General features: G+C 42.0%; 1 protein-coding gene across 2 annotated transcripts in view; it reads right to left on the minus strand.

Moving 5' to 3' along the window:
- The window catches only part of nup93 (nucleoporin 93), a 133,536-nt gene that overhangs the window by 56,752 nt on the left and 60,940 nt on the right, over positions 1 to 15,844 (minus strand). For both annotated transcript variants that reach the window (XM_056281890.1, XM_056281889.1), the window contains exons 7-13: positions 13,189 to 13,281; positions 12,842 to 12,981; positions 12,546 to 12,678; positions 9,363 to 9,520; positions 9,073 to 9,238; positions 8,176 to 8,269; positions 4,986 to 5,177 (exon numbers count right to left, since the gene is read on the minus strand). In XM_056281890.1, coding sequence (XP_056137865.1) covers positions 4,986 to 5,177; positions 8,176 to 8,269; positions 9,073 to 9,238; positions 9,363 to 9,520; positions 12,546 to 12,678; positions 12,842 to 12,981; positions 13,189 to 13,281 — 976 coding nt within the window. The remainder of the gene's footprint in view (positions 1 to 4,985; positions 5,178 to 8,175; positions 8,270 to 9,072; positions 9,239 to 9,362; positions 9,521 to 12,545; positions 12,679 to 12,841; positions 12,982 to 13,188; positions 13,282 to 15,844) is intronic.

The raw sequence follows: 15,844 nt of genomic DNA on the forward strand, positions 1-15,844 counted from the left end.
TCCCAGATGTCAGGAGGGAAAACAGGCTGCGAGAAGGATGGTGGGGATCCTTAATGATGCTGGAGGCTCTACAAACACAGTGTTGATGGTTAAATCTCCAACAGGACGGGGAGAGGGGCACAAATGATCTTGCTAGCTGTCTTCACTACCCTGTTCAGCTGGTGTTGTTCGGACCGAACCAGGAAGTGAGACCGTAGGTTAGAATACTTTCAATGGTGCCCCTGTAGAAGGTGGTGAGAGCTGGAATGGGGAGGCTTGCCCTTTTAAGTCTCTGGAGGGGATGGAGCTGCTGTTGGGCCTTTTTAACAATGGCCAAGGTGTTAATGGTTGAGTTCAGGTCATCTGCCAGGTGCACTCCCAGGCACTTGATGTTACTGACCCCTCTCCACAGTGGCGCCATCGATGGTCAGCGGCATATGATGGTGCCTGCCGGCCCTCCTGAAGTCAATCACCATTTCTTTTGTTTTACATATATTCAGGGAAAGGTTGTGGGATTTGCACCCCGCCCTTTAGCTACTCCACCTCCATCCTGGATGCAGATTCTTCATTATTGCTGACGAGACCCACTACTGTTGTATCATCTGAAAACTTGATAATGTGGTTAGTGTCAAATTTAACAGTAGTCATGGGTTAGCAGGGTGAACAAGAGCGGGCTCAGGACACAGCCCTGGGGTGAACCTGTGCTCACTAAGATGGAATTTGATGTGTGGCTGCCCACCCCGACTGTCTGCTGCTTGTGCGTCAGGAAGTCCAGGACCCAGTTACAGGTGGCAGTGTCCACGTCCGGCAACCTCAGCTTCTCCACTAGTTGTTGTGGTAAGATGGTGTTAAATGCTGAGCTGAAATCGATAAAGAGGATCCTGGCATATGTGTTCTTCCCTCCCTGGTGTGACAAAGTGAGGTGAAGTGTGTCTTCCGTGGATCGGTTGGCTCTATATGCAAACTGTAGGGGATCTAGGTTTGCAGTGAGGCAAGCCTTGATGTAAGCATGACAAGCCGCTCATAGCACTTCATAACTATGGGAGGGAGGGCCACAGGGCGGAAGTCATTCATACTGGCTGGGTTTGACTTTTTGATCAGGGGAATGATGGTGGCACTTTTGAGGTAGTTGGGCACTACTGCTTCAACTGAGCAAGGTCTTGAAGACTTCTGCAAAAACATCTTTCATCTGTTCTGTGCAGTCCTTAATAACATGCCCAGGTACGTTGTCCGCCCCTGCAGCTTTGCGTGGGTTGACACTGGCAAAGGCCTTCTTTACCCCAGCTGCAGACAGCTGGAGTACCTGGTCGCTTGGCGATGGTGGGAGTTTCTGTGCCCGCCTGTTGTTGGTTACCTCAAAATTTGCGAAAAAGTCATTGAGTTCATCTGGTAGGGAGGGATCTTTAAGGCATGCCTGCGGGGGTGGAGGCTTGTAGTCAGTTATTGATTGAAAACCTTACCACAAGCGCCATGTGTCATTATTAGCAGTGAAATGGCTGTTGAGCTTTTGTCATAGCCTCTTCGCCTCCTTGATACCCCAGGACAGATTTCTTTTGGCCAGTCTGTATGCTGCAGTGTCTCCAGATCTGAAAGCAGTATTTCAGGGCTTCAGCAGGGGATGGACCTCCCCATTCAACCAGGGTTTCTGGTTGGCCTGATTCTTAATAGTTTTGACCACAGTCACATCATCTATGCCAGCGGTGGCTAACCATGTGCCATGGAGAGCCATGTGTATGCAGGTTTTCATTTCAACCCAACTCCACAACAGATGATTTCACTGATACATTCGTCCTCTTTGGTTGAAGGGTTGCTAATCAGTAAAATCACCTGGTGTGGAGTCCGGCTGAAATGAAAACCTGCATACACATGGCTCTCCATGGCACATGGCTAGCCACCCTTGATCTATGCACTTGTTAATATAGTCTACTACAGACTCAGTGTATTCCTGCAAGTCAATGACATTGTTGTATTTTGCTGCAACTTAAAAATGTCCCATTGTGTGTTTTCAAAGCAGTCCTGCAGTGATGTAATTGCCTCCTGTGGCCACATTCGGACTTCTTTGAGTACCGGTTTCTCTCATTTCACCCAAGGTCTGTATGCCGGAGTCAGCATAACAGTTAGGTGATCAGAGTTTCCTATATGGGGAAGGAGGGCTGCTTTATTGGAGTTCTTAATGTTTGTGAAAACTAGGTCTAATGTGTTATCGCCCCTTGTTGCAAAATTCACATGCTGGTAAAACTTTGGTAAAACAGACTTGAGACTTGCCTGGTTAAAATCTCCTGCAGCAATGAAGAATGCATTGGGGTGAGCCGTCTGTTGTTCGCTGATGGTGTTGTAGAGTTCATTCATAGCCTCCTTCACATTAGCACTCGGTGGTACATAGACTGCCATAATGACAATTGCCATCAGCTCCTGCAGCAAGTAAAAGGGTCGGCACTTCCCCATCATGAACTCTGTGCAGTGAACAGTGTAGAGATTACTTCGGCATCTTGGCACCATGACTTGTTGATGTAAATGGCAAGGCCGCCTCCCCGGAGCTTTCCAGATCGCGAGGCTACTCTGTCCGTTCTGTGGAGTGTAAGCCCATCCAGATGAATCAAGGTGTCTGTGATGTTTTCATTTAGCCATGTCTCTGTAAACACAGGAGACACAGCAGTTCCTCACGCTGCGCTAGGAAGCTCGCAAAAGTTTGATATAGTCCATTTTGTTGTCCAGAGAATGAACATTAGCCAGCATGATCGTCGGAACTGCTGGTTTGTATGGGTTAGCAGTTAGCTTAGCTTGCACACCTCCGCGCTTGCCCCACTTCTGCATCCTGTCACACCACTTTCGGTGTTTCTTCTCGGGTGCAACTCCGGGCAAGGCCGTGGTCTTTGGGCTCACTGGACATAGCAGACCAAGCTCACTCAGTTGATTTAACGTTAGCTCTCCCAGCCAGTGTTTCTCATTGTTAATGTCCATAAGAAATTGAGGATCATAGACATATTTCCCTCACACTCCACACAATGACACAAACTTACGATGCAGACATGGACAAATAGTGCTAGGTGAGGCCGCTGCAAACGTCGGTCGCACTGCCATGTTGACATTTTTTTTTGACTAAATCTAATAATATCTGATCATATCACACCAATTCTAGCCTCCCTTAACTGGCTCCCTATTCATGCTAAATAGATAGGGTGATTTAACATGCTTCTATTAACCTATAAGATACTTAATGAGCTTGCCCCTTCATATTTGTCAGATCTCATACAGCCTTATATACCTCCTTGTGCTCTCTGTGCTCAGGGTGAGGGCCTCTTCTCTGTTCCTAGAGTTAAAAAGAAGTCTGCAGGCTGCAGAACCTTTTCTTACCACATCCCCTTTCTTTGGAATAGTCTTCAAGCCGACATGAAACAATCTGATTCTTTAGACTCTTTCAAATCAAAACTGAAAACCCAGATCTTCTCATTATCTTTGAAGTAGTTGTTTTATTCTTTTTTAATCTGACATCCCTCAGCCTTGTCACAATTATTTTATTTATTTATTTTATTACTTTATTGATCCCCATGGGGAAATTCTTCCTCTGCATTTAACCCACCCTAGCTGTGTAGCTAGGAGCAGTGGGCAGCCGCCGTGCAGTGCCCGGGGACCAACTCCAGTTTGTCTTGCCATGCCTCGGTCAGGGGCACAGACAGCAGTATTAATCCTAACATGCATGTCTTTTTGATGGTGGGGGAAACCGGAGCACCCGGAGAAAACCCATGCAGACACAGGGAGAACATGCAAACTCCACACAGAAAGGACCTGGGATTATCTTCTTTTGAGAAGGTCTCAGACTCTATGTATTTATGACTAGAGGTCATAAATATCCATGTTTTGTGCCTGCCCCCCCCCCTCTCCTTCTCTCTTCCAAGACCAAGATTCTTCTTTTATGGATTGTCTGATGACCATGGGATCAGCTTCTCTCTCTCTCTCTCTCTCTCTCTCTCTCTCTCTCTCTCTCTCTCTCTCTCGCTCTCTCTCTCTCTCTTGGTTCTGACTTTTTTTTTGCATCACTAACATCACTTCTCTTCTTTCTCCCTCTATGTGAATGCTGTGCCAGAGTCTACCTCCTGGGTGTATGTTAAGTCTATTATCTCTCCAGGGCTCCACTGAGCGGAGCTGGTTTTGTAGTGCAGGGTCCCATTGGCACTTCACTGCATTTGTGGAGTTTCTTGACACTGTCATGGATGATCACGGATTCACCCCAAATGCTTTGCACTCTACTTATAATTTTTATTACCCAATACATTTAAAATTTGCTTTGCTAAATTCAATACAATAACTATGTATATAATCTCGCTCTGTGTGTAATCTTGTTTTACACTGTAATTCTGTTACTCTTGTGTACTCAACACCTATTGTACCTCTGTCCGTTGTGGAAGAAGGATCCCTCCACTGTTGCTCTTCCTGAGGTTTCTCCCATTTATTTTCCTGATAAGGTTATCTTGTGGAGATTTCCTCATTTGAGTCATGGGTCAAAGAGTAGGAGGTGTTGTGTATTGTGCTGATTGTAAAGCCCTTCAGGACTACTTTGTGATTTTGGGCTATACAAATAAACTTGACTTGAAGTGCCACAAAATGCTGCACAGGATTGTGAGAAAACTTAAAATAGTTGTTTTAAGAGGAAATAAAACAGATTAAGTAACCCAAACACATATGTCGGTGTCTATGAGAGCCTTGAGTATTATATTACTCTCAAGTGATATGCAATAAAAAGTGGAAAAATATTGCATATTCTTTACTTAATTGTTGCATTAATTAAATGTTTCAACATTATATTTTAACACTACTATCACATGACAATTCTGTGATTCGAGTGAACGTATTTAGATTAACTTACATTAGTAAGAAGATCTTGACTTCAAAGTTTACTCATCAAATCCCCATAACAAGTGCTATTTTGGATATTTGATAACTATTATCTGCTCCCATTACCATTTGGCTCTCAACTTCCTCCACATCATGGAGGCACTAATACTCACATAGTTGCGCACTTTGGCCCGATGACTTAAGTAGTAGTCGCAGTTCATAAAGGACTAGCGCCACATGAACGGCATGACTCCGCAGCCTCTCAACCCGAAACAAGAAGGCCACAGCTGCCTCAAACTGAGCTGTCAGGAACAGCACTTGGAAATACAGGAAGGGCTGCTGGCTTGCAGAGAAATGGGACTCACCTATTTAAAAAAAGGAAGGAAACAATTAGGTGGAGCGCTACAATACATTTTTGTAAATTCCTATGTTCCTATAGTTTGTAAATTCATATAACTCAAAAAATGGGACTCCCATTTTTTGTAAAACAAAAGTAGAAAAAAAATCTGTGATTGAACAAGCCTGGAAATATTAAAAAGTACATGGAATAATATTTTACCTGCTTGATGGAAAAAAACAGGAGAAAGGGGAAAACAGATGCACTAACCAATCAGAGTATTTATCTATTAATACTTATTGAAATTTGCATTGACCACATTAAAATTCAGAGCTTGATGGTAACATTTGTTAACAGAAGCAAATGGACCCCTATTTCCAAAATTGTAGGAGCACAGAGAGAAATTTAGGATCACATTTAAAAAGTCAAAATCGCAGACTATCAATTACATTAAAAAAACTAAATTCACTGCCTTCAATTTTTTGAAAAATTTTAATTGTGTCCACTGTTTGATCATTTTTGCATATCGTTTTCATCATAATGGCAAACCCACATTGGCATGCGATTCACCAAGCGACCTATTCGCCTCCATACATTTCCTATGGACCATGATTATCATAGCCAAAGGCATTGTGGGATGTAGGCGCCATGGAGCTCACCAGCAAATGGAAAAAGGGGAAGGTGGAAAATTTAAATTTCTTAACTTTATACAAATGTACACTACCGTTCAAAAGTTTGGGATCACCCAAACAATTTTGTGTTTTCCATGAAAAGTCACACTTATTCACCACCATATGTTGTGAAATGAATAGAAAATAGAGTCAAGACATTGTCAAGGTTAGAAATAATGATTTGTATTTGAAATAAGATTTTTTTACATCAAACTTTGCTTTCGTCAAAGAATCCTCCATTTGCAGCAATTACAGCATTGCAGACCTTTGGCATTCTAGCTGTTAATTTGTTGAGGTAATCTGGAGAAATTGCACCCCACGCTTCCAGAAGCAGCTCCCACAAGTTGGATTGGTTGGATGGGCACTTCTTTGAGCAGATTGAGTTTCTGGAGCATCACATTTGTGGGGTCAATTAAACGCTCAAAATGGCCAGAAAAAGAGAACTTTCATCTGAAACTCGACAGTCTATTCTTGTTCTTAGAAATGAAGGCTATTCCATGCGAGAAATTGCTAAGAAATTGAAGATTTCCTACACCGGTGTGTACTACTCCCTTCAGAGGACAGCACAAACAGGCTCTAACCAGAGTAGAAAAAGAAGTGGGAGGCCGCGTTGCACAACTGAGCAAGAAGATAAGTACATTAGAGTCTCTAGTTTGAGAAACAGACGCCTCACAGGTCCCCAACTGGCATCTTCATTAAATAGTACCTGTTAGAGCCTGTTTGTGAAAGAAGACAAGATAGAACAAGCGTGAACCTCAGATGGGCATTCACTAGATGGCGAGAGCTCTGGGACTTGAGAGGGTTCCAAACAGACTTTCAGTTGGTATTATTCCTACTTGATCAGTAAGTAACACAACCTGCCTACTTATTATATTACCAGATGTTTCCCTCTACCTTTATCATAGCACTGAGATCGGAGGTTCTAGTTCAAATTGGGAGTCTTACGGCTGTTTTCTGCTTTGGACAGTAACCAGGCTGCTAATAAATGGAAAGCGATCTGGTTGTCTTTGCAACACTAGCGCAAACAATAATACCACTTGGAAACGCTAGGGGGGAAAGTTTACTACTTCCACTTATGCATTATAAAAAAGTTATCTTTTTTTGTTGCTAACCCATTAACATAAATCTTGTCGTTTGTCCTACATGTAAACAGTTTGGCTCTGATCCCCCTGTAGGTTGTTTGTTCTCACCGCTGCTTTACTTTTAATTTCCATCCTTTTCTGTCTGTCACATTCCCTGCTCTTTTTTTTTTCTCCCCCTTTTCTCTATGCCAAAATACAGAATCATTGTTTGTACTGATAACCTTGTTTTACTTATACAGTCTGACAGTTATAAATTTCCCTCCCTGTAGCTCTGCTCATACTTCAAAGACTTACTGGCAGAATTCTTAGTTACTGTTACTAGTATGGACACATTTTGATATCATACATTTTGAGCTGCTATTGCCGTTGAGTCCTATATTAAAAAAAAATCAGTGCATGACATTTCGCACAGATGCTTACATCTGAATTTTCTCAGTCGCACATGTCTGTTTTTTGGAGCAAATGCGAGTGAAATGCCTGCATTGTCAAGCACTGAGATGTAAACTGACAACTGCTTTGTAGATCAGCATTAAAGAATTTCAGCTATTTCTACTCATGAACTTTAAAATCAACTAATTGATTGATTTACTTAAACAAACATTAAACATTCAGCCAGTTCTGAGTGGTGCTGTGTGTTTGCAGGTTTTCTGGAAAATGTTTGTGCATATGAACCCCTTCATCCATCCATCCATCCATTATCTGAACCGCTTATCCTGCTCTTAGGGTAACGGGGATGCTGGAGCCCATTCCAGCAGTCATTGGGCGGCAGGCGGAGAGACAACCTGGACAGGCCGCCAGGTCATCACAGGGCCCACACACACACACACACACACACACTCATATCTAGGGACAATTTAGCATGGCTCATTCACCTAACTTACATGTCTTTGGACTGTGGGTGGGAACCGGAGCCCCCACAGGAAACCCACGCAGACATGGGGAGAACATGCAAACTCCACACAGGACGACCCGGGATGATCCACCAAGTTTGGACTACCCAAGGGCTCGAACCCAGGACTTTCTTGCTGTGAGTCGACTGCGCTAACCACTGCGCCACCGTGCCGCCCCCCCTTCATCCAATAGTTGTTTTTTTGTTTTTTTTAATCAAAAGCTAAGGTCTCCTCTACTCTCTCTGTTGGAAGAAATGTGTTGTCCTAGGTACAATCAACCACATAGTGATCAAAATGATTAAAGACAATTGTTGAAATAACTGTGACACTCTATCAAGAGACACAGTGACTGGGAGAAAAAGGGAGCAGAGTTAATTCCATACCATAGTCCTCTAGCAGTTGTTTCTGCAGCTGTGGCAGGGTTAGCCTGTCCTGGGGAGGGCTGCTGCCATCATCATCAAAATACACCTGGTTCAACTGCAGAGGACAAAGACATGGTACATATCTTCATGTAAATTTACAGAAAAATGGTATGGTCCAAGTGAGAACTTTGATTCATCGCAAATCTATATAAAGGAAACTAATTACAACTCCAATGTTTTAGTGATTCCATCATGTCGTAGCAACAGTTGTTTTCTATACTTCAAACATAATAAACCAAACACTGAGCAAATTCTTTCAACCCTAATTTAACACACCTGATCCTACTGACCAAGCCCCCAATTAATTGAATCAGATGTGTTAAATCAGGGTTGGAGTGAAATTGCGTTTGAAGCTTTTAAACAATTCATATAGATTCTCGTAGAACGCTACAACACAACCTGTGGGGGCGTTATACGCTACCAGAATATTAAAATTCATACGTGGGGACAGTGAAACATTTATACACAAGCATTCAATGGTTACTGAGGTTCTGCAAAACTGCTAAGTTAAAAAGTTGTATGCACAGGGGAGAGTTTACTGTTTATACTTTCAATTCAACTGAAGCATTGCTGTTTGCAATGATATAATGCTGTTTATCGTACATGTTGGTCGACTACATGACAATTAACTGCCACTCTCACACCATAACAGACACAAGCAGACCTATTTTCATTTTACACAAATGAGAGATTATTAAAAAAAATTACATAAATCCATCCATCCACTATCCAAACTGCTTATCCTGCTTTCAGGGTCGCGGGGATGCTGGAGACTATGCCAGCAGTCACTGGGCGGCAAGCGGGGAGACATATGCTAACAAAATAGATGAAAAAAAAACAAACAAACATGAGGGATACCTTAAGCCAGAGATAGTCTTCAGTCTTGTCAGCCACCTCTCCATGGTTGTCGCTGACATCACACTTTCCTACCAAGCAGAAGACAGCCCTCTTATAGGGGTCCGCGCTGTTCCTTAGCACTCTACGGTAGTGGATACGAAGCTTGTTCTCGGAGGCTGGGGTGAGACTATGAGTTCAAATTGTCAAAACAGAAGGAAGAGGAAAGGGTGAGAGGTCTCACTGTATTGTGGTTTGCTAAACGTAACATTTGGCTTTTATTTTTTTCTGTCCATCGAGCACAATGTTCTCACCGTCTGTCAGGGTTGTTCATGTAATCCTGAAACCAGGTCTTAAAATCTCCAAGCTGATGCTGCACTCTGTTCACCACCTGCATGGCAGCATTTAGATCTCCACAGCGGAGACAGTAGTAGATCACAGCCCAGACTGGATGGCCCTCTATTTCACCGTCCTTTTAAACATACACAAAAACAGAAAATTAAAGTAACAATTTTAATGAGGCACAACTGCTTACAGACTCCACATTCAAAAGCACAGTTCAAAGTTAAGGTATGCAGTGTAACCCAAGCATTCCTGGTGAGGTTAGCTTGGTATATTAACTGCCTGCCAGGTATATTTGGAGTTCCTTTAAAAGTGTTCATCTGTTATTATTTCATGTTAAAAATGCCACATTTGATCCATTTTCCCACTGGCATTTTTGACAACAACTGTTCAATGTATTAGCATTGTGCGGTTGCTCCTCTTCTTGCCATTTTTCATTGATACAGGTGAGTCTGTGCTCCCCCACCCCCCGGCACTCGCACAGGAAAAGCCAGAGAGAAGAAGGAACTTGGCATGTTGAATGTGAATGTTAAAAGCAATTTTACATTATGGCTCAAATCTCAAAACGATTTTGGTAGGAAAAAGGTAATTTTATGCAAATCAATCTATGTAGGCCACACCCACTTGTGCCATTTTTAATTATTTGCAAAACCTACTTTTTGAACTGCTAGACGGCAAGTCCGATCATCACAAAATTTGGTGCAAGAATCTCCGGGGCCTCCTGACAAAAAGTTACTGAAAGAAAATTCATAGGGCAAACCGTACCTTCACAATGAGCCAACAAAATCTTTGGGTGTGGCCTACATTAACAAAAAGAGGTGGGCCAAGCCAGACGCAACCCGCTGCATCCAAGGCCCAGGCTATCTTAAATGTTTCAGTGCGGCCGGCCAATAAAGACCTTCATCACTTTCCTGGGCATGATCAGGTGCTATAGTTGTGTTACCTCTAACCAATCTTTTGTGCTCCTCTAGAGCAGTGTTTCTCAAATAGAGGTACTGCAGAGGGTACACAGAAATTTTGTAAAAATGCTTAACTTTTTAAAGTATTGGTTATACACAATTGTAAAATAATCCAAATTTAATAAAACCAGTTATATTTGGATATTAACACAAGTTTAATAGCCTAAATTTGTTCTATGTTTTTAATACAACATTATAATGAGAATATCACATTCACGTGAATGTCAGCTGCCCGTGTCTACATGGGTTTCCTCTGGGTGCTCCAGTTTCCTCCCACCATCAAAAAGACATGCATGTTAGGGTTAATACTTCTGTCTGTGCCCCTGACCAAGGCAATAGGAAAAATAACTGCAGCTGGACCCCAGTCGCTGCACAACAAAGAATTTTTTTTTTTTAATATGATGATGCTGGTCATGTGGCTTGCATCCTGGGCTGTTCCGGTGGCATCTGGACACTCCTTGGCATCCTGCTCATCATATTCTTCATAAATTTTATAAGTATATTTTATTTTATAATTATGTTCATCCTCTTTCAATGTTGTATTCTGTAAATTGTGTAAACACAACATCCATTGCACATTGTCCATCTTGTTCGTGTTGTCTGTGTTGCTCTCCCTGAGGTTTCTTCCTATTTTTTCTCCCTTTTAAAGGGTTTTTTTCTTCTTTTTTTTAGGGAGTTGTTCCTTATCCGATGAGAGGGTCTAAGGACAAGATGTTGTGTTGCTGTAAAGCCCACTGAGGCAAATTCGTAATTTGTGATATTGGGCTATAGAAATAAAACTGACTTGACTTGATTTGACTTGACTTGACTTGACTGAGGTCCTTCAACATCTGCCAAACAATGGTTAGGATGTGGTATGCGTCTATGGTAGCCAGTGCTCTCCTGTTTGCTGTTGTGTGTTGGGGCAGCAGGTTGAGGGTAGCGGATGCAAACAGGCTCAATAAACTGATCCACAAGGCTGGTGACATTGTGGGGGTGGAGCTGGACTCTCTGGCGGCGGTTTCTGAGATGAGGATGCTGTTGAAGTTATGTGCCATCATGGACAGTGTCTCCCACCCACTCTATGACATGCTGGTCAGGCATAGGAGTACTTTTAGTGATAGACTCATTCCCCCAAAAATGCACTACAGCGTGCCACAGGAGGTCATTCCTGTCTGTGGCCATCAAACTTTCCAACTCAACCCTCAGAGTGTCAGACACTCTAAGTCAATAGTCATTAGACTGGCCCTTCAACCTATTTTACCCTGTCGGGTGTGTGTTTGTGCCGTTTGTTTCATGCTGCAGTAATACAGTATAGATAGGGTGTTATATGCTGGAGCATGGTGCACACATGTAATTTTCACAAATATTTACATATTTTATTCTTATTTCTATTTATTTCTATTTTCCTGTTATCTTGGAACTTGTTAGTTTTTCTTTACTAGAGTGTGAATGTCTGTAATAGGACCCAATTTCCCCTCGGGGATGAATGAAGTATTCTGAGTCTGATTCTTGATCTTTTCACCTGTTCTTTTTTGCACCCAGCTTTTTATTTTGCACTGATTTTTGAATGAGAGTTTTAAACCGTTTTATTGTATTAATTTAAATTGAACTGAAGATACTGAAATGCCTACTGTAATATGTGAGCACATCAATAAACTACTGTAATGTCTGTAATTTTTCTGTAAGTGGCCAACAACCAAAAAAGTTCAGCCACCCCTGTCATAGACCAAACATGCAACAGGAATCACACTTGTACATCAGTCAACATCATGGAAATGTGTCAGAGGTCATCAGGTGTTTGGACCCTGCTAATTGCCACTTGCAGCTATACTGTTCATCTTTGCTTTCCTCCATATTCTGGACTAAAATAATCTGCTGCATTACCCATGTGCAACAGTAATGATCGTCTGTGTGATTCATTGCCCTATGCAGTCGTTCTACATGCCCTGGCATGTTTAGACATGCATAGATATATGAAACAAAGCTTCAACCCAGTAAATTGTGATCAGATGTAATTGTAATTGTAGCCATAGCAACTGTGCTGCATATTAGCTAGTTATTGCAGTGATATCAAGAAGTAAAGCACTGTTTAATATCACTAATAGACTATTTCGTGTGCTGACGAGTTAAGGCCCCATCACCCCCCCCCCAACACAAAACACACTACCACCACAATTATATTACACACCAGTGGGAAACACTGGTGTGCATTACCTGCATGCCAGGAAGAGGCCCTGGTAGTTTAATGTTGAGAAAGCTGCGGACCAGTTGGTATGTTCCTGGAACACCTCCGAGTTGGGCCTGATGGAGATTCCCGAACACTGTCACCATAGTGTACTTCTTATAGCTGGTGAGAGATAACAGGTTCAAATAATGAAATGCAAACAAGGACATTCATCTTTCAAATTTCATAAAGTAAAAGCCCAAACCTAGCAAGACTTCTTTTTTAAAACCAAAACCAGCACTGGGCCCTGACAAAGTGAAAAGTACAAGAAATTGTCAACAGTTACCTGTTCTCAAGAAAGTTGAGTGCCTGGCGCACAAAGGCCATCTGCATGTCGACGGCAGTTCGACTCTTCCATGTATCTTTGGCTGGAACTAGCAGCACATCTGTCATCTGCTTCACCATTAGCCACATGTCTGATACATTCTAGAGGGTGCCAAACAGTAAAATAACACACATTAGTAGTCCCACTCCCAGTGGTGCTCAAAAGCACAGGAAAAAAGAGATTACGTTATAACCCACAATTATATTTTTAGAGGACAAAGGAGTTTTAAAGGACTCTAGGACCGAGTGATTATTGTATTATTGTGACAACTGCTGTCAAGTCATGTTGGATGTGATGAATGCTCTTACCTTGTCATCCAGACTCTCTGCTACAGAGGCACACAGATCTCCTAAACTAGGCTGGATATGACCATTTACTATTTTCTCGTTAAAAATGTAGATCTAAACATAAGAGTACAAATAAGGAGGAGAGATCAGAGGAAGCAGGCATTGTAGGAGAAAGCTAAAAAGCAAACAAAACCAATAGACATTTTATAGCTTCACTAATTTTGAATTTCTAAAAACAAAATTTGTTTCCTTTCTTTAAGCTTTGATTTCTGTTTTAGCACATTTTACTTTGAATCACACAAAAAATAAAAAATAAAAAGTTTGCGGTCTTCTTACAAAATAATTTTCCAGGAATTTTCAAAAACGGTTTCCATGACTTTTGCTTGACAATTTTGGCTCTAAACAGTCTTTAGCTGGTTACAGACCATACCCCTCAAATTTCAAGTAATGACGAGCAATTTCAGTGGCTAAAATTATGGATACTTTTTTTTTATGTTAGCCAAAAAATATTCAACAAATATGCAATCTTTGCAAGTAAAAATACAATTTTAAAACCTAATTGACAATTTTCCATGACCTCAATAATAATTCCAAGACATTTGATCAGGTCTTTAATTTTCCAAGCGTTATCCATGACTACAATATGAATCTGTAAATTTTCAGGTTTTCAAGGATACATGAGTTATGCCTACAGCTCAAACTCCAACTTCCAGAGGAAAAGGAAACATTATGTCTGTAGAGTAAAATAGTTGACGATGAAAAACAACACGAAAAGAATCAAAACGTTCAGAAGGTCATCAAAGAAGAGGACAAACATCAGAAAAATGATCCCACAAGCAATGTGACGACACATGGTCAGAGGAGAAGCCATAGTGTTAGGAAAAGAGACAGAGGTGAAATAGAGAGACATGGTTGGGACAACTACCCAGTGTGCCCTCCTCCTATCTTACTAATCAATATGTTTCATTTGGCCCACCCATGGGCTACAGTTGTGACCCAGTTTTAAGCCAGTGGACTGACAAAGGAAAGAACAAATTGGGATTTAAAATATGGAAGAAAAATGTGTACATCTGGGTTTAATTTATTTTCAATGCAATCAGTTCTAGGAGTGGATTTATCTCAAATTTCAAATGCTGATCAAGTTGTTTTGTTATGAAAACATTTCCACATCCACACACTATTGTCACTTTATGTAAAGCATATTTTGTTGCCTGCGTATGAAATGTGCTATATTAATAAAGCTTGACTTGACACATACACTCACTGGCCACTTTATTAGGTACACCTTGCTAGTACCGGGTTGGACCCCCTTTTGCATTCAGAACTGCCTTAATCCTTCGTGGCATAGATTCAACAAGGTACTGGGAACATTCCTCAGAGAGTTTCGTCCATATTGACATGATAGCATCACGCAGTTGCTGCAGATTTGTCGGCTGCACATCCATGACGCGAATCTCCCGGTCCACCACATCCCAAAGGTGCTCTATTGGATTGAGATCGGGTGACTGTGAAGGCCATTTGAGTACAGTGAACTCATTGTCATGTTCAAGAAACCAGTCTGAGATGATTCGAGCTTTATGACATGGCGCGTTATCCTGCTGGAAGTAGCCATCAGAAGATGGGAACACTGTGGTCATAAAGGGATGGACATGGTCAGCAACAATACTCAGGTAGGCTGTGGCGTTGACACGATGCTCAATTGGTACTAAGGGGCCCAAAGTGTGCCAAGAAAATATCCCCCACACCATTACACCACCACCACCAGCCTGAACCGTTGATACAAGGCAGGATGGATCCATGCTTTCATGTTGTTGACGCCAAATTCTGACCCTACCATCCGAATGTCGCAGCAGAAATCGAGACTCATCAGACCAGGCAACGTTTTTCCAATCTTCTATTGTCCAATTTTGGTGAGCCTGTGCGAATTGTAGCCTCAGTTTCCTGTTCTTAGCTGACAGGAGTGGCACCCGGTGTGGTCTTCTGCTGCTGTAGCCCATCTGCCTCAAGGTTCGACGTGTTGTGCGTTCAGAGATGCTCGTCTGCATATCTCGGTTGTAATGAGTGGTTATTTGAGTTACTGTTGCCTTTCTATCAGCTCGAACCAGTCTGGCCATTCTCCTCTGACCTCTGGCATCAACAAGGCATTTTCGCCCACAGAACTGCCGCTCACTGGATATTTTCTCTTTTTCGGACCATTCTCTGTAAACCCTAGAGATGGTTGTGCGTGAAAATCCCAGTAGATCAGCAGTTTCTGAAATACTCAGACCAGCCCGTCTGGCACCAACAACCATGCCACGTTCAAAGTCACTTAAATCACCTTTCTTCCCCATTCTGATGCTCGGTTTGAACTGCAGCAGATCGTCTGGACCATGTCTACATGCCTAAATGCATTGAGTTGCTGCCATGTGATTGGTTGATAAGAAATTTGCGTTAACGAGCAGTTGGACAGGTGTGCCTAATAAAGTGGCCGGTGAGTGTATTTGAATAAAAATAAATCTTACACAGTGCCTCATTTTTCACAAAAATTACAGTAATGTAACCTCCAAAAATGTCAGAATTTGCAACAGAAGTGATAAAATTGGATAAAACTTAAAATCTTGCAGGTAGCAGCAGTGGCTATACTTAATACTGTGTTTGCTGAAGTCGCTGGTTTAAGAAAACTATTCAGAGTATTTGA

The sequence above is a fragment of the Lampris incognitus genome, chromosome 6 (genome assembly GCF_029633865.1).
Source record: "Lampris incognitus isolate fLamInc1 chromosome 6, fLamInc1.hap2, whole genome shotgun sequence".
Lineage (NCBI taxonomy): Eukaryota > Metazoa > Chordata > Actinopteri > Lampriformes > Lampridae > Lampris > Lampris incognitus.